The sequence below is a fragment of the Festucalex cinctus genome, chromosome 1 (genome assembly GCF_051991245.1).
Source record: "Festucalex cinctus isolate MCC-2025b chromosome 1, RoL_Fcin_1.0, whole genome shotgun sequence".
Lineage (NCBI taxonomy): Eukaryota > Metazoa > Chordata > Actinopteri > Syngnathiformes > Syngnathidae > Festucalex > Festucalex cinctus.
In genome coordinates, this window is record NC_135411.1 from 41,837,779 (window position 1) to 41,864,227 (window position 26,449).

The 26,449-nt window shown below is 40.3% G+C and overlaps 3 protein-coding genes and 1 long non-coding RNA gene across 8 annotated transcripts in view; 2 read left to right on the forward strand and 2 right to left on the reverse strand.

Moving 5' to 3' along the window:
- Positions 1-5,386: 5,386 nt before the first annotated feature.
- On the reverse strand, positions 5,387-9,449 carry LOC144028130 (uncharacterized). Its single transcript, XR_013285927.1, has 5 exons — positions 9,184-9,449; positions 7,806-7,891; positions 6,150-6,213; positions 5,999-6,078; positions 5,387-5,928 (listed from the first exon to the last, which is right to left on the reverse strand). It is a non-coding gene; the product is annotated as an uncharacterized LOC144028130 (long non-coding RNA).
- A 1,071-nt stretch (positions 9,450-10,520) lies between these two features.
- Positions 10,521-14,295, reverse strand: LOC144029475 (uncharacterized). Its single transcript, XM_077535725.1, has 2 exons — positions 13,982-14,295; positions 10,521-12,471 (listed from the first exon to the last, which is right to left on the reverse strand). Exons 1-2 carry the CDS (start codon positions 14,148-14,150, stop codon positions 11,657-11,659), a joined length of 984 nt encoding a protein of 327 aa, XP_077391851.1. The 5' UTR covers positions 14,151-14,295; the 3' UTR covers positions 10,521-11,656.
- A 94-nt stretch (positions 14,296-14,389) lies between these two features.
- Positions 14,390-19,913, forward strand: mrpl37 (mitochondrial ribosomal protein L37). The gene is made up of 8 exons (XM_077535724.1): positions 14,390-15,052; positions 15,638-15,815; positions 16,219-16,334; positions 16,862-17,050; positions 17,177-17,331; positions 17,561-17,692; positions 18,205-18,279; positions 19,113-19,913. The coding sequence occupies exons 1-8, from the start codon at positions 14,644-14,646 to the stop codon at positions 19,194-19,196; spliced, it is 1,338 nt and encodes a 445-aa protein (XP_077391850.1). The 5' UTR covers positions 14,390-14,643; the 3' UTR covers positions 19,197-19,913.
- Positions 19,914-21,233: 1,320 nt separating this feature from the next.
- The window catches only part of depdc5 (DEP domain containing 5, GATOR1 subcomplex subunit), a 32,707-nt gene continuing 27,491 nt past the window's right edge, over positions 21,234-26,449 (forward strand). For all 5 annotated transcript variants that reach the window (XR_013287096.1, XM_077535726.1, XM_077535727.1 and 2 more), the window contains exons 1-8: positions 21,234-21,362; positions 22,305-22,372; positions 22,450-22,537; positions 22,676-22,722; positions 23,878-23,963; positions 24,719-24,802; positions 24,880-24,929; positions 25,761-25,830. Coding sequence is in view for 4 of the 5 variants with exons in the window: in XM_077535726.1 (XP_077391852.1) it covers positions 22,315-22,372; positions 22,450-22,537; positions 22,676-22,722; positions 23,878-23,963; positions 24,719-24,802; positions 24,880-24,929; positions 25,761-25,830 (483 nt within the window). In the remaining variant the exon portion in view is untranslated. The remainder of the gene's footprint in view (positions 21,363-22,304; positions 22,373-22,449; positions 22,538-22,675; positions 22,723-23,877; positions 23,964-24,718; positions 24,803-24,879; positions 24,930-25,760; positions 25,831-26,449) is intronic.

Genomic DNA, 26,449 nt, shown 5'->3' on the forward strand with positions numbered 1-26,449 from the left:
CATTAATATTGCATCATCATAGAGAGGGCCAGATTCAACACTTTAGATGGGTCGGTATCTTGTAAAAATGATACCCACATGTGTGGACGGACCAAAAAGTGTCTTAAAATCTTAAATTTGCCAAATTTTGACTTATGAGGTTCTGGCCTGACACCAGCGATATACTTTTTAGGAATAAAACCTAGATCTCCTTTTTTTTTTTTTTTTGTCACCATTAAATTTTGAACATTTTCAAAATTTCTTTACGTCAAGAAAAGCAGTTTGAGATCATATAAAGGGTTTGAGAGTGTCTGGTGAGTGTCTTTACAATATTTGAACAAAGATCTGTGAATTAATCAGAGAGGATGAAAACATAAGACAGACATGACTCACTTAATTTATTAACATTTTATTTGTCACACAATGAATATAATATATTAAACAAACAAAACACATTGCCTTAAATGTCTTCCCAACATCTACTCTTTACAACACATTCATGTGACTGGTCCTTTAATTGGGAATATGTTTCATGAAAATATATATATAATTAAAAAAAAAAAATTATTTATAGTTAAAGATATTCTACATTAAATGAAGCTATACTTCTACACACCAGAGAAATGCAAGTTACAATGCTAAGCTATGCCAAAGTGGCTAAACGACACCTAAGATTTTTACTTTATTTTTTTTCAATCATCAGATATTTTATTACTGTATTATTGGGGTATCAATTAACATTTTATTCTAAAATCTTTGGGTAATCATGTTAATTACTGCCACTGCAATATGCACTGTGAACAAATAATGTATTGTAGTTGCAGATGTTGTCATTGTACTTTGAGAAGTATGTAATGTCAATACAGTACCTTTACCTCCATAACTGTTAGCACACCTGGTGCAGATGTTTCCTTTACCTTCTAATAAATTCAGGGCAGGGAATTCTAAATAATATACGACCAAATTTTAAAAACAAAGGAGGAAATTCCAACCTTTAAGTGCATTTGTTCAGTGTGTGTGTGTGTGGGGGGGGGGAATTCCACATTAAGAAACAACACCTCTGATGTGAATACTTCAACCCACTTTGCCAACAAAACAGCAACTAATATTTTATAATGTTTCACAAGGTGGGAGAATACAGAAAAATGGATCTTCAACCATTCTTTTAGTACAATCAAAATCATCCAGCGAGTCGCCTTCTCCACAAACCTCTACTTTTTAGCTCAGTGACCTAGTGGTAGAGTGCCCTCCCTGAGACTGGGAGCTTGTGGATTCAAAGACTATGCCAAAGACTATGAAAAAAAAATGGGTCCCATTTGCTTCCCTGCTTGACACTCAGCATTAAGGGTTGGAATTGGGGGGGTTAGATCATCAAATGAATCCAGAGTGCTAACCCTGCTGCTGCTTTCCGTCTCCCTGAGTGGATGGGTCAAATGCGGAGAATGAATTTCATCCCACTTAGATGGGCATGACAATCAGTGGTCCTTTAACTTTAACTCCACATGTTTTCAACGTGGTTGAGTTGTTGAGAATGAAATGCTCAAGGGAGGAGCTTGATTCAGTGAATTTAGTGAACAATTTCTCCAACTTGCATTTACAGAAAGTATGCTTCTGCAATATACTGTTAATGGAATTCATGTTAAGGTTTTAAAGTTTTAACTCATCTTAACCAGGAGGGACAATAATTATGGAAGGCTTTCTATATTGTAGAACATCAGATTACGATTAATTCGGCACAGTTTATTAAACTTGAGAACAATTGCAGTTGCTGATATTTTGTCTCCTCCTCCGTGAGTCATCACCCTATTGTGGTGGAGGGGTCTGCGTGTCCCGATGATCCTAGGAGCTATGTTGTCTGGGGCTTTATGCCCCTGGCAGGGTCACCCATGGCAAACAGGTCCTAGGTGAGGGGCCAGACAAGGCATGGCTCAAAAACCCCTTATGATAATGGATACAAATGGATCTAGTTTTCCCTTGCCCGGACGCGGGTCACCGAGGCCCCCTCTGGAGCCAGGCCTGGAGGCGGGGCTCGAAGGCGAGCGTCTGCCTGCACCCATGGGGCCCGGCCGGGCACAGCCCGAAAAGGCAACGTGGGTCCCCCTCCTCATGGGCTCACCACCTGTGAGGGGGGCCAAAGGGGTCGGGTGCATAATAAGCTGGGCGGCAGCCAAAGGCGTGGGCCTTGGCGGTCTGACCTCCGTCTACTGAAGCTAGCTCTGGGAACATGGAATGACACCTCTCTGGCAGGGAAGGAGCCCGAGCTGGTGTGCGAGGCTGAGAAATTCCGACTAGATATAGTCAGGCTCACCTCCACGCACAGCTGGGTTCTGGTACCAATCCTCTTGAGAGGGGTTGGACTCTCTTCCACTCTGGAGTTGCCCACGGTGAGAGGCAGTTGTGGGCATACTTATTGCCCCCCGGCGCCTGTACATTGTGGTTTACCCCGGTGAACGAGAGGGTAGCCTCCCTCCGCCTTCGGGTGGGGGGACGGGTCCTGACTGTTGTTTGTGCATATGCACCAAACAGCAGCTCAGAGTACCCACCCTTTTTGGAGTCCTTGAAGGGTGTGCTGGAGAACGCTTCCCCTGGGGTCTCCCTCGTCCTGCTGGGGGACTTCAACGCTCACGTGGGCAATGACAGTGAGACCTGGAGAGGCGTAATTGGGAGGATCGGAACCCGAGCAGTGTTCTGTTATTGGACTTCTGTGCTCGTCACGGACTGTCCATAACGAACACCATGTTCAAACATAAGGGTGTCCATATGTGCACTTGGCACCAGGACACCCTAGGCCGCAGTTCGATCATCGACTTTGTAGTCGTGTCATCAGATTTGCGGCCGTATGTGTTGGACACTCGGGTGAAGAGAGGGGCGGAGCTGTCAACTGATCACCCCCTTTTTTTTTTGCCTCGACAAGATGGCGTGCGTCGGTGTGTCTGGCGACTCTCTTGTCTTGGCTGTTTGTTGATGGCGCTGTGAGCTTACAGCAGCAGTCTTTGTCTTTCTTCTTGTCATGTGGCATTTCATCTTTTGTGTGGACCCGATTTGGACTGGACTGTTCTCAGCGGTTTGGCCGTGATATTCTCCGAGGGACGGTGTCGGTGCCCGGCGGCTGCGGCCATTCAGCGGCATGCCTGCACTAGCACGATTTCTGTTGGGGGAGTGTCGGGGCCATCCGACTGCCCCCAGGATGGATGGCGGTGGAGCTGAGGACGCGAACGTCGCCGCTGGTGGTGTGTTGTGCGTGGGTCTTGGACTGGATGGTGGTTCGGCGCTCGGAGGAGAGGCAGTTTGGATGGGATTGGAAAATTGGACCATTCTTTTTGTGTGTATGGTGCTCATCGCGAATGCAGCGACTGCTTGTTGATGAGCTAGCTTACAAGCAAACTTAGCTTGTAGCAAACGTCTGTGACGTCATGCATGCTGAGATCACATCTCTGATCAACTGCTGAAAGGAGACTGATTCTGTCCTCTTTCATCTAAAAACTGCTTCAAACATCAAAGCGTATGTAGGGATGGAAGAATGTTGATTTGTTGTGATTGTATTGTATTGGTGTTAATGTTTTGTTATGTTTTTATGTTTTATGTCCGGTTTGGTGGCCTCAGCATTGCATCTCTGCTTTTTGCAGATGATGTGGTGCTGTTGGCTTCATCAAGCCGGGATCTCCAACTCTCACTGGAGCGGTTCGCAGCTGAGTGTGAAGCGGTTGGGATGAAGATCAGCACCTCCAAATCCGAGACCATGGTCCTCAGTCAGAAAGGGGTGGAGTACTGTCTTCGGGTCGGGGATGAGATCCTACCCCAAGTGGAGGAGTTCAAGTATCTTGGGGTCTTGTTCACGAGTGAGGGCAGGATGGAGCGAGAGATCGACAGGCGGATCGGTGCAGCATCTGCAGTGATGCGGACGCTGTAACGGTCCGTTGTGGTGAAGAAGGAGCTGAGTCGAAAGACAAAGCTCTCGATTTACCGGTCGATCTACGTTCCGACCCTCACCTATGGTCACGAGCTGTGGGTCGTGACCAAAAGAACAAGATCACGGATACAAGCGGCCGAAATGAATTTCCTCCGCAGGGTGTCCGGGCTCTCCCTTAGAGAAAAGGTGAGAAGCTCGGTCATCTGGGAGGGACTCAGAGTCGAGCCGCTGTTCCTCCCCGTTGAGAGGAGCTGGCTGAGGTGGCTCGGGCATCTGGTTCGGATGCCTCCTGGACGCCTCCCTGGAGAGGTGTTCCGGGCATGCCCCACCGGCGGGAGGCCCCGGGGACGACCCAGGACACGCTGGAGAGACTCTGTCTCTCGGCTGGCCTGGAAACACCTTGGGATCCCGCCGGAGGAGCTGGTTGAAGTGGCCGGGGAGAAGGAAGTCTGGGATTCCCTGCTAAAGCTGCTGCCCCCACGACCCGACCCCGGATAAGCGGTAGATGATGGATGGATGGATGGATGGATGGATATTTTGTCTCACAATACTGTACCCTACTATGTCTGAAAAGTAAGTATGAGCGAAATTGTGATGTGTACGGACTTGAACATATTTATTAGGAATGTGCATCGGTCCGTGACTCATTTGGACATTTAATAACCTATAACCTATTAAAAATAGAAAAAGGACTCGTTATTTGATTTGTGTTTTAAAAGAGAAAACCAAATTTTAAATACAGCTTCATGTTCTTTTTTGTTGTCTGGAATGAGTAAGGAAAAGACAGCATTTCTCAAACTGGCCAGGAGATGGCGACAGTGTGGCGTCTGAAGAGGGAAGACGATGGAATGTCTCCACGTGTGTGCAGAGTTTGTGGAATTTAGGCTGGAGATGAATCACGGCAGAACACGATTCACCGTCTTCAGACGTCACTCTGTCGCCATCTCCTGGTCAGCTGTCGGTGTCGGTGACAACTTCCGGGAATGCAAAATAGACTAGACGTTTTTCCGTATGTGTCTCGTGCTATTTCCTATTTTCGTTTTAGAAATAAAAATTGAAAATCAAACTGTTAATAGTATTTTTTTCTGCGTTCCAGTCAACAAATGAGAAAATAAAGCTGTATTTTAATTATAGTTTAATCGACGATAAGAAAACGTTTTTCTATTTTTAATATCTATTTCCAAAAGTAATATCCAATTACCAAAAGGAACACACACTGATTTGATATGGTACAGCTCAGTTCAAGAGGATATGATGTAATCAGTGTTTTTTGTAAATGTGGCATTTCCTTCAAAAATGTATCTCTCCAATAAAAGATGATTCAATATGTATCTCTATATTTTAATATAAAATGTGGTTCGATTTGATGCACTGTTTTGAAATCAAACTCGATTTTACAGATTTTATTTTTTTTTTGGGGGGGGGGGGGGGGGGGGATATTGGGGCTAAACTGGACAATTACTTACTTGTGCAATCAAATTCAGTAAAACAAGGGCACCATGCCATGTACAGTGTGTGTAGTCTGTTAGTGAGAATATGTGATTTAGATTTGTATCTACTAAAATAGTAATACTCCACATATCTGATCAGTCAATGGCAGAACACTGTCCTTTAAGTGGAAGTCAAGTCAAAAATCTGTTTACTCTGAGTCCAAAGATATTCACATCACGTGACCAAACCAGAAAAAAGGTGAGCCATGATGTTCAAAAGCTTAATTCTTATTCAATGTAGACCCAATATTAATACCGTGCTTATACTAGTACGGGCACATAAAACACATTATTGCAAAGTTTGGCTTCACTTCTGCTTTAAGTTCTAAAATACAGCACTGTGCAAAAGTTTTTGTTTGCAACCTTTTTTACAACATTCATTGTGAATAACTGAAGTAAACTGTATTTTGTTCATGTTTAACGATTACAATTTCCGATATCCTATAGCCAATTTACAATTTGCATGAATAGGGTTGAGATAAAGTTATCTTCAATAAGGTAACAGAGAGGACCGCCTCTGTCTCACCACTGCTGTGTGTACTGCAAAGACTGTAAGAAATGGATTCTCTGTAAATCAGAACGAAGGGGATGGATAGTTGAGACAGACTGTGATACCCACTGAGTATCTGTTGGGGATCTTGCCACTGTGATCAATCAGTGCCTTCAGCTCACTTTTACAATGGGGACACTGGTATCCAGCTGAAAATGATAAACAATGTGACTTTGGTAGAGCTGGGAGTTTTTCCAGAGAATTAAGAGACGCAGTATACCTGTTTGCTCCTGTGATGAATTAGATTCATTTGTATCACAGCTGGTCTCACGTTTTTGCAACAACTATAACGAGAAAGAGGTTGTGGGTTCAAGCCATTAAAATCGCTTCCCTTTTCAGCCAACAAAACTTTTAAAAGTCATGACGATACACCACAACTATATGTGAAGACATACATAACCCGATAAATCAAACCCGTGACAAAAAACCCACACTCACATGTCAAGAGCAACAGGATACATGTGCTCTGTCTATTGTTCACACAGGAAAAAAGGTTGACCTCATACTGTAGTGTCACATGTCCCTGCTCAGCTCCACTGTTGTTTAATAATAAAGTAGACCAAGCAGAGTGTTTGCGCACCAACGGCTGACTTACAAAAAAAGAACGAATGACACCTCCGTGGTGGTCCTGAGTCTTTTCATGTATCGATTTAAAGCTGTAATATGACTTCAATGATCTCGTTTTTCCATTGCCTTAAAACAGTGATTCTCAAAGTGTTGTACAAATACCAGTCGACTCTCTCTAGTGCAGGGGTGGCGAAATCCGGTCCTCAAGGGCCGCAGTCCTGCAGGTTTTGGATATTTCCCTTCTTCAACACAGCTGGTTCATGATCAGCTCATCAGCAAGCTCTGCATAAGCTTGATAACGATCCTGTTAATTGGAATCAGTTGCACTTCGAGTAGGGAAACCTCTAAAACCTGCAGGACTCCGGCCCTCGACGACCGCAGTTAGCCACCCCTGCCGTTGCTCTAGTGGTAAATGAATGAAACACAGAAATAGAAACAACTAAAATTTACAGCATTTAAAAGATGAACGTGACAGTGTGTATTATTCAGTGCCATCTAGCGGTGAACTAATACAGTGCAATGATTTTGAAGCATGCATACTATGGTGCGGTCAGAGACACAGTGTGACCTATCTAATATACAGTAATTAGCAATTCCAGATATAACAACTCATATTTTTATGTGATACAACATGTTTTTATATATTATTGAAATTAATAGTTGTTGTTTTTTATAATTATAAGTTCACCATAGAAATAATATACACTGTCCCTTTAATCATATTACAAATAAGTTTGCAGCTGAGCATACTACTTGTTTATTTTTGTTCTTAATCCACTACAGTAATTGTTTTTACTTTAAAGTACATTTTTAAGCACAGCTCAGTCGTATTTAACTTTTATGCAAAACACAATATATTTGCATCAGAATCTTTAAGAATTGTTTTTCAAACTCATTCAAGTGCAATTTTGATTTAACTTTTATGTGCAATGCACATAATGTTCAAACTGCAGAAGGGCTTACTATATGAAGGTATACTTTTTTTGGAATAAAACCTCTGCTCGGTGTTTGATGAACACTTAAACCCACTATGCTACTGTATTTTAAATGTAGTTATAGTGGTACTTCGAGAGGTAAATATTTTTCTTTTGGTGGTACTACTTGGTGTAAAAACTTTGAGAACAACTACCTCAAAGTATGCAGCAATAACTGACAATAACGTCCAAATCACAGCTACTGTTTATGTTGTGTTTGTTTACGTTCCAAGCTTGGGTTTGTAACGTGTTTGTTTCTATTTTAGGATTTGTATTATCATTTTGAGTAATGTAAAGTATTACAAGCAAATAATCCTAATTTCGAGACAGTATACTTGCTGCTTGTCTCTCGCCCGCCTTCGATCCAGAGCACTCTGACGCCGTCTGGCCTCCCAATGCATCGCTGACATCTTGACAGCACCTAGAAGCAGTTCACAAGACATCTTCCGAATATTGATCTCCCTGTATGTCCAAAAGGAATACTGTAAACTAGGGATGCACGATAATTTGTGGCAATTATCAACGAATTTGACGTCAAACAGATAAAACATAATAAAGAAATCAGCCGATAATTATCGACCAGTTTGATATCATACAGTAAACCAGATCATAAAGAAATCCACCGATAATTATAGACATGCCACGTTGGTCCATCCGTTGTATTTGCGTCTCAAGTTGTGCCCAAATCTTCAACCCCTCCCCTCTCCTATGGTTGTGTTGCATATTTGTGATGTCATGATGCGCGCGACCTTATATTGACAGACGGTGCATCATGGTGACATGCCAGTCGGCAGTGTGCGCTTTCTTTACTGTGTCTCCACAAAATGTTACCTCTCAGTTTTATGTTGCATTTTTAAAATATGACTGTTTTGTTTTGTCAAAATCAAAATGAGTTACTGGTTGTCTTTGAAGCAGAGATCAATAAAATCCTCTCCTCACCCTCTCTTTTTATTTGGTTTTCACGCCCATAGTTACATGGGTGTTCCAACCCTAAAAAGGCAAATAAAAAACATAGTTGGAACACACTGTTGAGTGGAAGATTGCTGAGTACGTGTGGTCAAGTTTGCAATCATTTGACTTATACTTTCTAAATTATTCTTTTATCGGTATCGGTTGAAAATAGCATTATCGTGCAACCCTACTGTAAACAGGTAAATTGAATATTTACATGGCTTATTCAGATGAAATATTATTGGATTACAATATTATTCATGGATGAATGCCTTTTTTTTTTTCATCTTCAAGCACTCAAAATGCTTCAAGTCACTTCATTGCTATGTTGACTCGAACCTGGCACTGTGTACCTGACGACTGTGCCTCATTTGTACAGATGAAGTGAAACTTGCATACACAATTACATTTGTCTCAAAATGGATCTGTGAAGGGTGTTTGTATTGTGTGACAGTGTAATGTCTTGTTTCCTAAATTTCTGTCATCGCTTATGGCAAGTCACATACCAATTGCACTAGCTCACGGATGGTTGTATTTCAAAAGGAGCGCGCATACCAATGCACCAGCTTAGTCATACTTCAAAAGGGAAGAAACGAAGGAGGCATAGGAAGGAAATAGTTGGCATTACATTCCAAACATAACTCAAGATATTTAATTGAAATACTGTACATTGTATTATAATGACCTCCAGTATGTAATCAAGATTACATTAGTAACTACTACCGAGCAAATCCCAACAAATAAATAATAGTGAATACTCACCAAGCTTCCTGCTCTGCAAAGCAAACTATGACAGCCTCTGGAGCCTGAGATAGCCGTGTCGCTTTACCCACTCCTCTTTCCGACCTCTATTAGTGGAGTGTGCTGGCAACTTAATGCTGTCTTCGGCCGCTTTGTTTAAAAGGAGAACGATAGAGATGGATAAATCATTGCTGCATCTCACTGGTAATTTTACTAGCCTGCTATTGTAAGGAAGTGACTGTTGGCAAGACTGTTGGATATCATGTATCAAAGGGCATCTAAGATTGATTGCCAATTTGAGACACCTGCCCTGTTAGGAAAAACATTGTGTACTGTGCAAGGACTGTGTTTTTTGTTTGTTTGTTTTAAATATACAGTATATGAAATAGTTAAATGATCTTACAAACAAAAATACATGTAGTTCTGTTGACCACATTTTGATTTTTAAAAAAGTGTTTCTTCCTGCCAAAAAATGTAATAATTCTAACATTTTTTAGTTCTTTTTTTTTTTTTTACTTCAAATAATAAATAGAAAATATTAATGTAAAAATATCAAGGCAAATAGTATGATTGTTCAGTATAATGAACACGAGATTGAATCATTTTTTTCAACCAACTCAGTATGGCCTGAAAGTAGGTGGATGCCACATGAGTCATTTTGAACCTCCATCCATTTTCTTGACCGCTTATTCCTCTCAAGGGTCGCAGGGGGTGCTGGCGCCTATCTCACCTGGCTCTGGGCAGTAGGCGGGGGACACCCTGGACTGGTTGCCAGCCAATCGCAGGGCACACAGAGACGAACAACCATCCACGCACACAAGCACACCTAGGGACAATTCGGAGCGCCCAATTAACCTGCCACGTATGTCTTTGGAATGTGGGGGAAGACCGGAGTACCCGGAGAAGACCCACACGGGCATGGGGAGAACATGTAAACTCCACCCAGGAAGGTCCGAGCCTGGACTCGAACCGGAGTCCTCAGAACTGGGAGGCGGACGTGCTAACCAGTCACCCACCGTGCCGCAAGAACCACTAGTCTTTTGTTATTAATGCACAGTGTGCATTAATAATTCTGGCCAAAGATTTACCTTACAAAATAACCTAAAGCCATCAGGTTTTGTAGCCATAAAAAGCAGGATTACAGACAGACATTCTTACATGTAGCATTCTTCTCCTTGTGTACATTTCGGAATGTTTGTTAAGCAAGCAAATAACTTATAGAGGATTGAAAATAATCATTTTGGAAGGCACTGCCAGATATTCCAAACGTTTCAGAGGTGCACCCTGTCAATCCACCTGCAATGTAAATATTCACATTTGTTCTCTCTTAATAATTACTCAGAAACACAGTTTTAAAAATTCACATTTTATTGTGCAAGTTTGGACACAAAAACAAGTTACACAGCTGAAATACTGAAAATGCCAAGTTCATCTTTAGGGCTTGCAAATTTTGTGTTCTGCTTTGCTCGCCACAGATGGATTTGTCTATATCCCTAAAACAGAACTTTCTACGTTTTGCCACAACCGTTTCCTCACAAAACGACTGACTCATTTTCTGGATTTTTATCCATTCCCGTAACAGAATTTTCTGCCTTTTTTGTTTACCATGTTTCCTCACAAAAAAAGTCAGACTCATCAGGAAGCTTTCCAAATTTGTTGCTATTCATTTTGAAATCACAGCAAAGTTCTGATTTCACAAATAGAGGCACAACAATAACTACTGGTAATCGATTGTCAAGCATAATCGACAACTATTTTGATAATTGTATTTGGGAACAAGTTTAACTTCGTCCAAATACTGTTTTCAGCCTGCTGACATGAAACATTCAATGATTTCTAAAGTCCTCCATGAAAGCGGAGTAATTATCTGAGGTTTTGTCTGAGAAAATAAGACATTTATCAGCTTTTACTTTGAAAAACAATGATCAACATTTTTGACAGTTTTCTGATGGATGTTAAAGAGTAAACCTGTAACTGAATCACAATAAATTTATTGAAAACATAGTCAGTTACTGTTATGACAACAATGGGAATTTGCATCCATAGTATGACTAACGTGTAATAGAAATGGAGTTTAACTGAGATGGAAGACTCGAGTCACACGTTTTGACTCGTCCTTTTTAGGACTTGCAACTTTCTTGGCAAAATCCATGAAATGCTCATCTAGACTGACTTGAATGACACAACTTGAGTAATCATCTTGTCTTATAGTGACAAATCTCCATTTTAAACACAGATGCCGTCTTTTTTAATGGGAATAAAATGTTTTGAGGTTTTTGTGTGTGGCACTTGCTTCAACATGGTACCCACTGAAACAAACATTTTCTTATCGTAATACTGGATATGTTTTCCATTTGTGCAGTTCCAGGTAGTCAGTTTGTTATTACAGTTTAATTTTAATTAGTTATGTTTTGCCCACCTACGTTTAAGAGCAACACGAATCACCAGATGAAGGGGATTATGGGAAAAAAAAAGCATTATACTCCAGAAATAACTACTCCCTTAAAGTGTTGTCTGAGCAAATGAAGCTTTTTTCACCCTTGTGCGTCCTCATGTGTGACACCATGGATGACTTCCGGGAGAAGCTGTTCCCGCACACGGAGCAGCGAAAGGGTTTTTCCCCCGTGTGTATCCTCATGTGCGACACCATGGTGGACTTTAGAGAGAAGCGTTTGCCGCACACGGAGCAGAAGAAGGGTTTCTCTCCCGTGTGCGTGCGCATGTGCACGGTCAGACTCAGCTTGTACGGGTAGCTGACGCCGCACACGGAACACGTGAACGGCTTCTCTCCCGTGTGCGTCCGCATGTGTGACAGCATGTGCGCCTTCTGAGAGAAGCGCTTGCCGCAAACGGCGCAAACGAAAGGTTTTTCCGCGTTGTGCGTACGCATGTGCGTGTTCAGGTTGCACTTATACGTGAAGCTTTTGGCGCACACGCTGCAGGTGAACGAGTTGGGCCGGCTGGTGGCCGGCCGCGAGCGCTTCGGGGGTTTGTTGCCGGCGGACCAGTCTGTGTCGCTGTCGGGGGCAGTTTCATTGTCATCGCCGTCAGATAGCGGCGCCAAGACGTCATCCGGTGGTGGGCGGGGTCTTCCGGGGGGATCTCCGCTTGGATCGTGAAGGTGATGATGAAGTTGGGACGACTGGGGTGTGTCATAGTCATCGTTATATTCATTGTTGTCCTCATTGTTGTCCTCGTCGCTCTTCACGACGATGAGAGTAAGCGGCAACTTGCGGAGGTCCTCCTCTTGTTTAACGTGGCAGGGCTGCCCACGCTCCAAAATGGAGGGCCCCCTTTGGGGCCGGTCTTCTGTTGGACACAAGTGACAGATGTTTGCTCACACAAGTTGGATTAGTAGTAGGGTGTGTATTGCTGCCATGCCAAAAATAAAAAATAAAGTTAACCATCATATTTTAACTTGAAAAACACCACGTTACAAATTTCTCGTTTTAATGTAATAAGCTTCATGTTATAACGCGATAAAATTCATGTTTTATAAATATAGTTCGGCCAATTTGCTTCGGCCTGTCAGGGACGTTGCTGGGTGGGGAGACGGAGGCTCAATGTTTTCCCTCCAGCCAAGCTGCAGAGTCAAGCGACTATCAGGGGCATATGCAAATATCGCTGTGCGAAACCACGCCGCTGATTGGCGGACAGATTCCGCGGACATGTTAGGATTTGATTCCTGTGTCTTGTCTACCTATGCAAATTCAGCTCTGCGGAACCCTGCTCCTGGTTTGTGGACCGGTTTAACGCTCATTCCTGGTTGGTTGCTGTCCTCGGCATCAGTTGTGAATGTTGTGTTTACAAACAGCAACATTACGGAGCCCCTAAGGTGACATGGTAGAGAAAAAAAAAAACTTTGCGTTCCCTCGCAAAACATTTTGCGTTCCCTCGCAAAACGAACGCAAAGTTGTTTTTTTCGCCTGCCATGTCACCTTTGCTGCGCCGTGAACACTTCCGGGTCATCTTGCATGTGAACAAAACAACTTTGCGTTCGAACGAAAAGATTGCGTTCCCTCGCAAAAAGTTGTTTTGCGAGGTTTGCGTTCCCTCGCAATCTTTGCGAGAGAACGCAAAGTTTTTTGCGAGGGCACGCAATCTTTGCGTTCCCTTGTTTTGCGAGAGCACGCAAAGTTTTTTTTTTCTTTCTACCATGTCACCGTAGGGGCTCCGTAGAAATCCATCCATACCTTTAACGTGGTATTTTTCACATTTCAGCGTTATGAAAGGTGCTAAATAAAAATTATGATTCATCTATCAATTATTTAATTATTAATTGATAAAACTGATTTAAAAAAAATCTGTACCTTTGTTTTAAAAGAATAAATTGTTTAAAATTGGAAGTCCAGAAAATGTATAAGCAAACTAATTATAATTCAGTTTCTTTTGTCCATGTCAGAAAAATAGGCAAAAATGTTCATCTGTGTTTTCCATGTTTGTAAACATCTTATTTATTACTATTATGTTTAATGGTATAGCAAGACAAATTTCACGGTTGTGATATTTTTCACTTTTTTTTTTACACAGTTGTAGATAACGCTCAATTTCGTGCGTAGCTGCAAAGGGCGGCCCAGCCAATTATTGGGTTTAGGGGCAACTACTTTTTCACAACACTGACTGTACAGTATGAACAACTGGACATGATTGACGTCCCATTGCTTTGTGTACATGCCATTGTTGTCGGTGGGTATCGAAACCGGACATGAGCTTCACGAGAAACGATTGTTTAATCACAATCATTTACACCCAGAGTGGAAATGCGTTTGTGTGAGAAAAGAAACTGTTGACTGTCAAAGTGGAAGTTTTGAAAAGCGACCTTGGAAGTCAGTATTGTTGGAAAAAGCTTCGACTTGTCGTCGGTGTCGCTCGGTCTCGTCTCTCGCACGACAAAGTTGCTCCTCATACGAAGCGATGGTTTTTTCAAACAGTCCGAAGATTTCGTCGGCAGCAGCCATGAGTCGCTCCCTCACCAACTCTTTCAACATTTTCAGCTCCTGTCGTACGCTTTTACTCGCACTCGCAAAAATTTTCCAAATCTTCAGTGGTGTCGGTGGAGGAAAAGGAAGCCACGCTTCCGTCTTTTTCTGCTTGGACGCTTGCTTTACGGCAGTTGAGGGACGTCAGGCACGTCATGCTGCCGCCATCTTGCAGCGGTATTGGAAGCGCAATATGTATGTAAGGAAGGACACTGTGGGCACTGCACACAAGAAGAGGCTAGGGAGTGTTATAGCACAGTCAAATATCTTTGCAGCTCCTCGGCATTTTATTTTTTATTTCAAAATACATGCATACTACATTATTTTCCAGCCCTCTACGGACACCAAATCAGTAATTATGACAGATCGATGGGTGGCGGTAATGCGCCATTTCAATTTCCTAACCGCCGTTAAACACAAAGAAGAAGTAGAAGGTCGAAGAAGAGGAAGAAGACGGCGAAGAAGAAAGTCAGAAGCACGTTTGTCATTGTTGTAGTGTTTCATGCTTGTTTGGCAACTATCAGGAATATCAATGTTTCCAAAAACGACTTGTGTTGGGGCAGCGACTTTGCGTTTTTCGAAATCGGTTTACAACAAAGACTTGAGCTGGTTCTCTGCATATGGAGGCAGAAGCCGACTCCAGGCCCGACATTATGGCAGTCGGGTTTCTGCGAGGAAGGCTCGGAATGTAGGAAAGCAGCCCATAGAAAATGTGCACATCCCAGGACTAGAACCGATCACTTATGCGGAAAAGATGCACTTTGTCCCGGGGCTAGCTAAACCTGTTTTCCCACCGTGGAAAAGGGAATTAAGGGATCCCCGGTATTTCAGGTCTCCCCCAAGTCAGGAGATGCCGTTGTATAAAGAGACGCCGTGTTATGTCTTCAATCAGAGGACCAGCATACTGGAAGGTATCGTCAGTTTTCAGTATGAGCTTCAATTTTCAACATCTTTCAAAACGGTTGCTTAAAGCATGCGAAGACAGATTCTGAATAAACTACCCACGAAAGGGGTACCCTGTCGTGCTCTCAAGTCCAAAGTGTCAATTGAAATATTCACACCTGAAGAATAATTATTACAGAATAAAAGTCAACTGAAGCTACCAAGTGTGTTCTTTCAGACGGGAATTTAGGCTCCCGAGTGGCTCCTCGATTTTTGTTTTTGTCGATTCTATTATTTAATTTCTATTAGTTTATTAGTTATTAGAATCAGAAATGTTTATTTTTGTCGTTTCACAGTGAGTGTACTACTAAATTAATTGTACACTTAATTAATTACTATTTTAATAATAGGCAGTGGATAGCGCTGTTTTGCCGTGAGAGGCAAAGTTTTTTTTTTTCTTCTCGCCACTAAAGAGATCTTGGTAAAAGATCTTGCTATTTTAGCCAGAAAGTCAGTGAACATTTATTTTTGCCCCGATATGGATGGCGTTTTTTTTTTTTTTTTTTTTAAAGTGGGCAAGGAGATAACAGAATGACTTTGTATTCTCCCCTCAGGTGTTCGACAGGCCCTTTGGTTAACCAAAAGTATGCCAATCTCTGGTTTGCCACCACAGTTTCTATCTCTGACAGAGAGTCCTGCCAATCAGTTACCAAATCAGGAAAACCGTGTTCAGAATGCCATCAACCATGCCCGCTTCTGGGACACAACTGAGGAGCGACCAGTAAAATACAGGTATTTTTTTGTCAATGTATACCCTGCTATTCGTAGAACTGTATCTGCCTCATTTTAAGTATCGGGTACTTATGGTTTTTCATGCTACATTCATGGTAGCAATTTTTGGTCAAGTTTATTAAGTCCAACCTGTCTGGGAGCAAATACTTGCTCAACTGTAAATCTGTAGATCAAGGCACCACTGGCACTTTATATAGAGTATTTATTTGTATGAAATAGTCTACACTTTTATCCAAAGTAACTCTGCCTCCAGTTAGGAGCTGAATAAGGACTTGTGCGGAAACATTGCTTAACATTGGGTCTCGTAGTCCCATCTTCTTGATGAAACGATAGGTACTACAAAAATATCATAACTTAACTCTAGATTCGCTGAACATGTTTCTTTTGTATTGGTCTTTCTTAGGAGCACACTCCTCTTCAACCTGCTCCATCTTTGTGCCACACTTCAATCCAGCCATCCGTTGATTGGAAGGAGAATGCTATCTGAAAAATACTCATTGGCAGCTTCATGGAAAAGAGGTATGCCATCGAAATGATTACGAGCAAGTGCAGTTTATTTTTGATTAGGATTTGAATAAAGGTGCAGACACCAGAATATATGTTCACCATCAGTACCATATGAATGGAATCAGTATGCCATTATCATGAACCAGGGAGTTGTGTGAAAACTAACAGAATGGATGGATAAACAAACAGATACATTGCTATCATTTTAAAACTGAAAACACTTTGGTTTGGTCGACGTCAGCTCTGTTTTTATAGTTTAAGCACCACATAAAGTCTGTCTGTCTGTCTGCCTGCCTGCCTGCCTGCCTGCCTGCCTGCCTACCTTTAAGACGCAGCTATGTATGTATACACCTGAGTGTAAGATGCAGCATGTGACTTAGAGTATAGTCCCAAAAAAAATGACATACAATAGCTTGAACCATTTATTTAATCCTTGGTCAAGATTTAATCTAAACGTTACATTAAAGCTTCTGATTATGATTTGTGCACTGAAAGTTTTTTTTAATTTTTTTTATTATTTTTTGTCTTGTCTGTACCAGGCAAAAACTTGTTACAGGTTCGGGGTCAAAATGGCTTACTATATAACAGCATGGATCCTCTCCCAAGGATTTCTGGGAAACAGCAAGTGTTAGAAACAGCAGATCATATTCTTGAAACGTTTTATCCTGTGTCTCCTTTGGTGGACCTGCAAATAGTGAATGTGTACAAGGAGGAGGTGAACTGCACAGGTGAGGAATGGCTCTGTTATAGTGCTGTGAATCAAATCATCTTGAGTATGAAGTATATGATCATGCATCACACACACACAACATTATTAACTGCATTTGAGACCATTTTCAATTGTTTTCAATCAGGTTACAGAGGAAAGCAGTATTACCCTCATGCCCACACACTTTATTTTGTGGAGGGAGAGGAGACTCGCTGCAAACTTCGCCCAGAGCAGTTCAGAGCTAAAATGATCATGTTCCTTTTTGGAAACGCTCTGGCACGTGCACGTATGCTCTATGGGGTAAGTGTGTGTGCGTGAGCTTGCTTCCTCAGTCAGGGATTTGGTGATACAGTGCAGTTATAACATTTGTTAGATCATAACGTTTTTGAAAGAAAACCATTAGCCTCCAAAAAAAAAATAAAAAAATGTTTTTGTCGGATCTTTGTGAATTTGACTAACTGCTTTCCATTTTCTTCTCTTTCTCTTTCTCCCCCTCATCCTCTGTTCATACATGCTTACATACGTCTAGACCAAGCCATACAGTGTCTTGGATCATCCTATCACAATACAGGCAGTCGGGACCAACGGCAGACTATTCCAGTTTATTGTTTTCCAACTCAACACCACGGATCTTAGTGGTGACGATGGCATCAAAAACCAGGTTTTTATCTGATGATTTGTACTGTGAGGGGTAATGATGCACTAGAACCTCGAATTTTGAGAAGACTAAAAACAGCTTTGAGGTATAGTTCGATCAGCTTGCAAACAGTTTTTTTTTTTTTTTTTTTACTTTCAATTCAATCTAGGGTCACACCCAGATCTAAATACTGCTGTAGAGGTTGAATCTTGAAATACCTTGAGTAGTATATCTGTCAATGAAGTACAGTAAGCAACAAGATATTACAAAAACAAAACACACCATGACGTGACAAAAGAAATTCAAGATCAAGTAAGAAGGAAAATGATTGACACCAATTGGAATAGGTTGCAAAGCCATTTTAGGGTTCTATGCAAATATGGCAAAGTCTGGTATTTGATTTCATAAATTCAAAGTTTTTCAGGCCTTTTAATGTGTTCCAGTGTGGGAGAGGCCAATGTGCAAATATATACTAATTAATTCCTACATTGTATATGCTTTTTGTAAGTTAGCACTATTGAATTCACTTGTTTTAGGTGTGGTTGGATGAAGATGCCTTGCTCTACGATTCTGCAAAAGTCAAACCAGTGATCTTCAGGAAGGAAGTGAAGGTAATTGCTTCCTAGCTAGCCCTTTAAATTAAAGCTGACTTGATTGTTTTTCACAATTTAAAAGTGTCGAATTATTTTGCCAAAATATTATTCAAGAATTATACTTTAGAAATCTATAAACTAAAATCTATAAATTTTTTGTGTGCTGCTAAATTAGAGGTACCGTAATTTACGGATTATCGAGCGCACCTGATTATCAGCCGCACCCAGTACATTTCTAAAGGAAAAAGCATTTTGTACATACATAAGCCGCACCTGACTATAACCCGCATTGTCCCGCATTGAAACATGATATATATATATATATATATATATTAGGGGTGTGAATTGCCTAGTACCTGACGATTCGATTCGTAACACGATTAACAGGTCACGATTCGATTCGATACCGTGTGTGTGTGTGTGTGTATATATATATATATATATATATATATATATATATATATATATATATATATATATATATATATATATATATTAGGGCTGCACAATATATCGAAAAAATATCGATATCGCGATATTGGCCCTTGCAATATGCATATCGCAAAGGCATGCAATAAGTTTTATATGGAATTTTATGCTTTTTATATGAATTTGACCAGTCAGATGCTAACTAAAATGTGCATCGCCATTCAATAAAAAGATTAGGGGCTGTTTTGTTGGCAAAAGGCAGGTTGTACAAAGTATTAACATTTGGAGTGCTAGTAATAGTATCACACATGATTTGACGTACAATTTTCATGTATTTTTTTCCCCAGGTGATTTTGTTGTAATATTAGTTGTGGTGCAACGAAAATGTTTAAAGTATTTTATTTTTTTATGTTTCTGTTTAGATACCAGCTGGTCTTGCAGGATACAAGCCAGAGACATTCAGTAAATTCCTAGCCTTGTACCTTCACGGCGCTGTGGACTACTAAAGACTCTAGGCCTTGTTGTGACTCAACTACGAATCAGTGTGTCTGTGTGCAAGTTTGAGAAAGCTTGGGGGAAATGATGTCTCAAGACTCCCTTAATATTAAGTGAAAATTTTAATTGTATGACTTATATTAGGTGCTAATCATGATGAAACCTATCACTGTTGTTGGGCCGAAACCTCAGAAGTCACAATTTGATAACTTTTATTTTATTTTATTTTACATATTGACCAATCTAATCTAATGTATTGAAAATGGTTTGTTCAGTTTGATGATGCAATGTTAATGGTTGAACAAACGCGATGATTTGGGGGTCTCCTGAAATTGTGAAAAGTAGTCATTTTGGAGACACAAGGTTTTGGCCCAACACCTACCCTATGCTTATTTGCTAGACTCAAATCATGTTATGTAACATGTTTAAATAAATGATTGTTTCAGTCAAGGGTTACAACTGTCCCAGTAGAGTTTAATCCTGGGGTCTCCCACGGGTAGTTTACAATACATCACTGGAAAAAAATAAATAAATCAACAACAGTAAAAATTGGAATCAGACTAACACTGTGTACAAATTGATTACGTTTTGTCTTTTTTATGTTGCATGACTAACTCACTCGAGATATGTGGAAGACGCTTGAGTACTTAGAGTGGATACAACAAATCTAAAGACCCCCATTAAATAACCACAATTTTGTGGTATATAAAAACACGGACAACCATTCATGTGGTGGCATTTTGACTTTTTACTATGGGAGCGCAAAGGATGGGGCCCAACACATAGGCCTACATGTTATGCTTTTAGAGAGTTGGCCCTTGCTATTGGACTTTCAGCGGTAAGGCTGCAAGCCGTGGAGCCATGTTTGCATCCTGCAAAAGATGTGGGGACTGGAGATAAATGAGAGTCTGCGCTGGAAAATTCAATGAAGCTACAGAGACACAATGTGACAAGAACGTTTGTATTACTCGCATGCAGACAAACCTGTGGCTGTTTGAAGACTGTAGATGCTTAATTGGTACTGAACTCTGCTGCAAACATACCACCCTCATGCTGGTCAAAGAAGATTTAGGCTCCAGCACCCCCCCAAATGGATGGATGGATGGATGGATTTCTTTTACCTCAAAAGAGGACAAAACTGATCTGTACAGTCTTCCCTCGCTATAACGCGGTTCACTTTTCGCGGTCTCGCTGTATCGCGGATCTTTTTTTAAGTGCAATTTTGCATATTTTTTTTACAGTAATATACCCATTTTATAAAATTTATGAAGGTTTGAACATTGTCAATGTTTGAACAAGAGAGAAATGTGAGAACATGTAAATGCCTCAATGAGAAAAGTGTATAAATTGTGCGGTCGGGGATTTTAGAGCCTTAAAACATTTATAAGAGTTGTAAAACATAAAGCTAACTACTTCGCGGATTTCATTTATTGCGGGTATTTTTTGGAACCTAACCCCAGCGGAAAACGAGGGAACACTGTACATGCTTAAAAAAAAAAAAAATCTCTTTAGTTATGCATATAGCTCCACCTAGTGGAATTCTACACTAGTCACTAGTTCACTTTTTTTTTTTTTTTTTAAAGCAGTCAATACAAACGATGAGATTAGGGTTTTTTGGGTTTTTTTGCTTTGCTTTGCTTTAGGTACTTATGTTGGAAAATGAGAGGTCAGATGGAATAGCAAAAAAAAAATAAAAAATGGAATGCTCGGTCGGGTCAACGGAAGGAGCTATACCGGTAAATGTTGATATCAGTGGGACAGAAGTAAATGCGATCATTAAACAGAAGTGGATGGAAAATAGCCAAAGCAGTAAAATAAAAAGTCGCTTTGGAGAGGAGTGATTGGAAGTGACAGAAAACAAGCACTAAAATCAAGAGTTAGATACACACAGGCATGAACGATATACTTTGACTATTGGGAAATTTTGTATCACGGTAGTATGAATTGCGTGTTATCTTTTTCCCCCCGTTATTTTGCTGGGAAATAGGTTAGTAGGCATCCCTGGTTCACGCTACCTACCAGTAGAGGACGGTAATGCAGCCAAACGTTTCCTGCAACTGCCATAAAACAGCAGAAGAAGATGAAGAGGGAAAATTTATTCATTCTTGCAACTTGCTATGGTCTAAACAAAAACAAAAAAGCGACCAAGGACGTGATTTGAGTCCGTGGACCACCCGGTAAGCTATCAAATAATCACGATATACTCAAAGTTGCACGTGTTTGAGTATTACGTGGAACGCCTTAGCACTGACTCAAACACGTGACCAGAACAGTTAGTGTGTTGTGTACTTGTCAAATAGTGTACATTTCCCTTTTCAGATTAACTCCAGGCTACCTTGAATCATTTATTTAAAAAAAAAAAAATGTTCACATAAGCAATCTGTCACTTTCTTGAAACCGTTGTCAACCGCACAAAATTTTCAGTCGTGTTAACATCACTGGCATACAAGTTTATGCAGATGTAACAAAAGCATATTGCACTCCCAGCACTTTAAATGAAAAGAGGTGTTATCCGACATTTTGAACTATTGGTTACAATGCGAGACGTTCTGTCCATTCTAAATTAATGTCATCTTTAGCCGGTCGAATCGAAATGTGAATTGCACAGCATTGTAGTCAGTCAACAAATAAAGGAAGTGTATGGTATATTTTTATCCGTCAGCCATTAAGTATGTATTTCTATCACCACAGCTTTCATATAGATCAGAGGTGCCCAAGCCCGGTCCTCGAGTCTCCCTATCTAGACTGTTTTAAATTTATCCCTCCTCCAACACACCACCTGAATTAATGATCGGTTTATCAGCAACCTTTGTAGAAGTCCCGGTAACGATCCTTCCTGATCGTACGAATCAAGTGTGTTGGAGGAGGGAAACATTTCAAACAAGCTGGATATGGGGCTCACGAGAGCCAATAGGAATAGGGCATCCAATAGGATATGGTATGTTTATGTCAAAATGTATTGCAGTGTTGAAAAAAGATGGGGCGCTGTGTTTATCAATTTTTGTAATGATCAATATTTTCTCCCTCTGATAAAATAAAAAGCCCAATTGAATCATGTTTGCATGGATGTGATGTGCTAAAATAGATTACTAATTAACTTATGATGGTTGTTTTATTAGCTTTTACAGTATGAAGACCAATAAATCGTACAAGCTTGTGCTACACAAGAAAGGTTTTGGTGTAAATGGTAAGTTAAAAACGTCACATACATTACAATATTGTTTCTCTTGGGTTATTTTGTAATAAATCATTTATTTTTTTCAGATGATGAAGTGGTGGTCAATCCAAAAGTTTTCCCCCAAATCTGCCTTGGGGACGTAATTGAGATTGCACATCCCACTGATGAGTTCAGGTGAGCTTGTACCATAGGAGGGAAGTTACTATAGAGAGAGTAGGCAGTGTTTATTTGTTATAGTTTGACAGATTTTAAATTAGCTTATTCTTACCCTAATGAGCCATTGCCCTTCCTCTTTGTGTTTAAAATATGCAGTCCCCTTTTGCTGCAAGTGAAGAGTTTAAAAGAAGACCTTCAAAAGGGTATGTCCACCTTTTTCTGTAATTCACATGGAGCAGGAAAAAAACTATTTGTGTGTATGTATGCTGCCAGTCAAAAGGTTTGGAACACCCCAATTTCCCTCCAGCTTTTTAAGTTGAAATTCATGCAGTTCATTGGGCTCTGAAACGAAAGCACTGACTGAACAAATAAACAATTTGTTACAGAAAAATAAATAAATAAATAAAATAATAGACTCAATTAGTAGTGCTCTGAACAATCGGCCAATTTCTTGGAAAAGTATGTTGTCGTCATTCGTCGCCTTTAAATGCTGATCACAAAAACAGTCACCTGCAACTTGTACCTTGCAGCCTGCAGCCAACTAGACATCAGCCTATCTGCAGTTTAATGTCCCCACCCTCTTCCCTTAACCCTAACAAAGAATGATCAATCTAGAAATGAAGTCATGATATAATGTTTGTACATTTTCTACACTGGCAGCTGGAAATGATGTCCTGTTTTTGTATAAGAAAGGGATGGAAATTTAGATAAAATGTTTTATTTCTGTCTGTAAATCAGATTGATCAGTTAATTGAAAAAATAAATGACAGATTATTAAAATAATCGTTAGTCAGCTAAAATTGTACAATTGTATTATATGGTTTCGGATTCCGTACCAACCGATCTCACTCGTGGATGATCGTTATCAGAATCGGTGGAATAAACCCTTTATTGAAACACCAGTAGAATCCGTGGCGTAAGAGTAGAACAGCTGGCACAAAGACATTTTCAGATATAGGTAGATAATCACACTTGATAGGTGAAAAGGACCCCCAGATTCCCACTATTAGTATAGAAGAGTTAATTTTCCCTGTGTCACTATTGACATTCATGCTTCATCTGACTTTTGGGTTGTAAATAGATAGAAGAATTGATACATAGATGCTTTATTCATCGTTTGGGGGAATTTACACTGTCACAGGAATATTATTCACAATCTCCTCCCTCTACTAAAAAAAAAAAAAAAAAAAAAAAAATGGACACAACCAATAATTATAAAAGAGACAAACAAAATACCAAAGGAGCAGGGATCCTAATCAAAATTGACATCGCCTGAACCCTATTTGGTCGTGGCAATGATACAACAAAGTCAAACTTTCTAAATGCATTCTGTTTCTTCATTTTCCATTCCACTTCAGAGACGATCAGTGTGGATCAGGCTGTGGCACAAGCCTTCAGACTCCGTGCATACCAAGATGTCATTGTTAACATTGTTGACCCAAAGGTTTGTTAACTTATTTTCTCATCTACGATAGCTTTCTAAAGTATAGTAGTATCCCCACTCCATCGAGGGTTCCTGGTTCACAGTCCCATTATTTCACTTTTTTTTTGTCCTGTTGTAACTCACTTATATTCTTTATGTTCTCTTATCTTTATTGCCTTTTTTCCCCCTCTGTTTTGGAGTGTATTTCTACTTTTGGCCACTAGGTGGTGACACAGTAGCACATTGTGTATACTTTAAAAGAAGAAGAGAAAAGAGAAATAAATGCCAGCCTAATTTAAATATACAGAAAGCAAGGGCTGGCTACAAGTTCAATTTGTAATGTACGTCCTTGTGAGATGAGTTTGTTAACTTGGAAAAAAGCAAATTTGTTCATAGTAAAAATAGGGATTGCACTGTTACAGTATGTTTCTTTTTTAAATATGTTTTTATTATTTTAACATGCGTTTAAAAGCCTTAAAAAGACAAGTGTCAAAAATGGTATAAAAACATGCACAGGAACTAGGGAGTATATAAAATAGGGTATTTCTATATTGCGGATTTCACTTGTTGGGGAGGTGGTCTGCGACTTTATTTTGACAAATGAAAACCTCTAAAGTGTATCCACAAAAGCGTATTCCTATTAGTCAACATTCATAGTCAACATTCATATTTGTGAGTGTAATGTGGCATAATGCGAAAAACTTCAAAGGGTATTGGTATTGTATTTTGGAAACTGCTGTATAAGCTATGCAACTATCCCCCCCCTCCATTAATAGGATGTCACTCTGGACTTGATGGAGCTGACATTTAAGGACCAGTACATTGGCAGGGGTGACATGTGGAGACTAAAAAAGAGTTTGGTAAGGGTTGCATAAATATTCATCTGGGTTTAATGTGTTTTAGGTCATTGGTGCATATTTTGTTTTGTCTTCTGTAGGTGAGGACATGTGCCTATGTGTCACAGAAAGTGGAGTATGCTGGAATCAGGTACGTTAATACTATATCTTTCATGATTTATTTCAAATCTGTTTATTATAATCCAACTTTATTTGTAATGCACTTTGAAACACAACCAATGCTGAAAAAAGTGCTGCACATAATATCGAATATAAACATAAAACAACAATTAAAAAGAGTAAAACTTTAAAAGCAAGGATCATATGGTTTTAGGAAGAGTTGAAATATAATGCACAGTGGGGTCATTCCCCAAGTTTGGATGCAGCAACCGAAAATGCTCTATCAACTCTGAGCTTCTGCTCCGTCTTCGGCATGCCCAGGAGCAGCTAGCTCGTTAGCTGACCTGAGGCACCCGGCAGGAGCGGAGGGTTGGACTAATTCAGAGAGGTCAGGTGGGGCAAGATCAGATCGCTGGCGTCAGGCCGTAATCTCCCGCATGGAAGTTTTGAACATGTTCAAAATTTCTCGGTGACAAAAAAAAAGCTGTTTGCGATGATTGAAACTGTTGGCGAAAATCTGTTGCGATCATTTGCGACCTTGAACGAATCGTGACGAAAATTTGACATCCGCTACCCTTGCAAACATTCGCCACTCAACGGGATACAGGCTTGATGAAAATTCCAAAACTGCTATAACCCTGGTCAATACATATGGGTGTTATTTTTACACATTTTTGACCAATCTAAAGTGTTGAATACTGCTTTGACGATACAATGTTAATGGTTGAACAAACACCAGCGCCTTCTCTGGGCCCAAGCTCAGTGAAAAAGTGAGCTGTGGTCATGAAAAACATATTTAATGCTTATCATCATTTTTGAAGTGTGCTAACAATTTGTTCCACATGTGTATTTGTTGTGCTAGATCCCAGGCAAGTGAACTGTGGGTGAAGGGGGAGAAAGTAACCTGTGGATACATCAGTGAAGACACCAGGGTAAGACAGAGGCTCAATTTAAGCTAGAACAGGACATTCAGAAACTGAATACATGGTGATCTCCATTACTATGGAAGTTCTAAAGATCCACTGATGTAATCTATTTTATGTACAAACAGTCTTGGCACAGATGAGCGCATAGGTCTAAGTTGTGCTTGTTTCTGCACTGTGTAACCGTTATTGGCTCTGTGCATGAGGCTTTGTAGCCCGTTGTAAGTAGAAGTTCCGCCTCCACATCCTCAATCGTCCAATCACAAATGATTGACGTGGTAGCTTAAAACAAGTCCAAAAACTTTTATTTTAGTCAGAAAATACTGTTTATGGAATTGTGCCATCTTTTGAATTGCTGTTGTGGGGCGGTAATAGATAAACTGTCTTTCATGTTAATTAATGCTTCATTTGCCTTTATCCCGGATGATAGATCAGATATTGTTTGTTGTAATAAAGATGAATTAATTGCTTGCTAAAAATATACTAGAAAAATACATTGAAAAATAATTGCAAATTAAATTGTAATGACAATTTTGAGGGAACAACAATCGCAATTAGATTATTTTCCAAAATGGTTTTGCCTTATTAATAGAAATGAGCAACTACAGGGGTTATTTTCATAAGTAAA

What these genes read in the sequence shown, in the direction of transcription:
- LOC144029475 (XM_077535725.1), bottom strand. Translation starts at nt 14,150, where the DNA reads ATGTTGAAAGAGTTGGTGAGGGAGCGACTCATGGCTGCTGCCGACGAA. An exon ending in CAACAATACTGACTTCCAAG is followed by an intron (nt 12,472 to 13,981) that starts GTCGCTTTTCAA and finishes TGTGTCCAACAG; the next exon opens with AAGACCGGCCCCAAAGGGGG.
- mrpl37 (XM_077535724.1), top strand. Translation starts at nt 14,644, where the DNA reads ATGCTTGTTTGGCAACTATCAGGAATATCAATGTTTCCAAAAACGACT. An exon ending in GGAGGAGGTGAACTGCACAG is followed by an intron (nt 17,051 to 17,176) that starts GTGAGGAATGGC and finishes GTTTTCAATCAG; the next exon opens with GTTACAGAGGAAAGCAGTAT. An exon ending in ACGATGGCATCAAAAACCAG is followed by an intron (nt 17,693 to 18,204) that starts GTTTTTATCTGA and finishes CACTTGTTTTAG; the next exon opens with GTGTGGTTGGATGAAGATGC.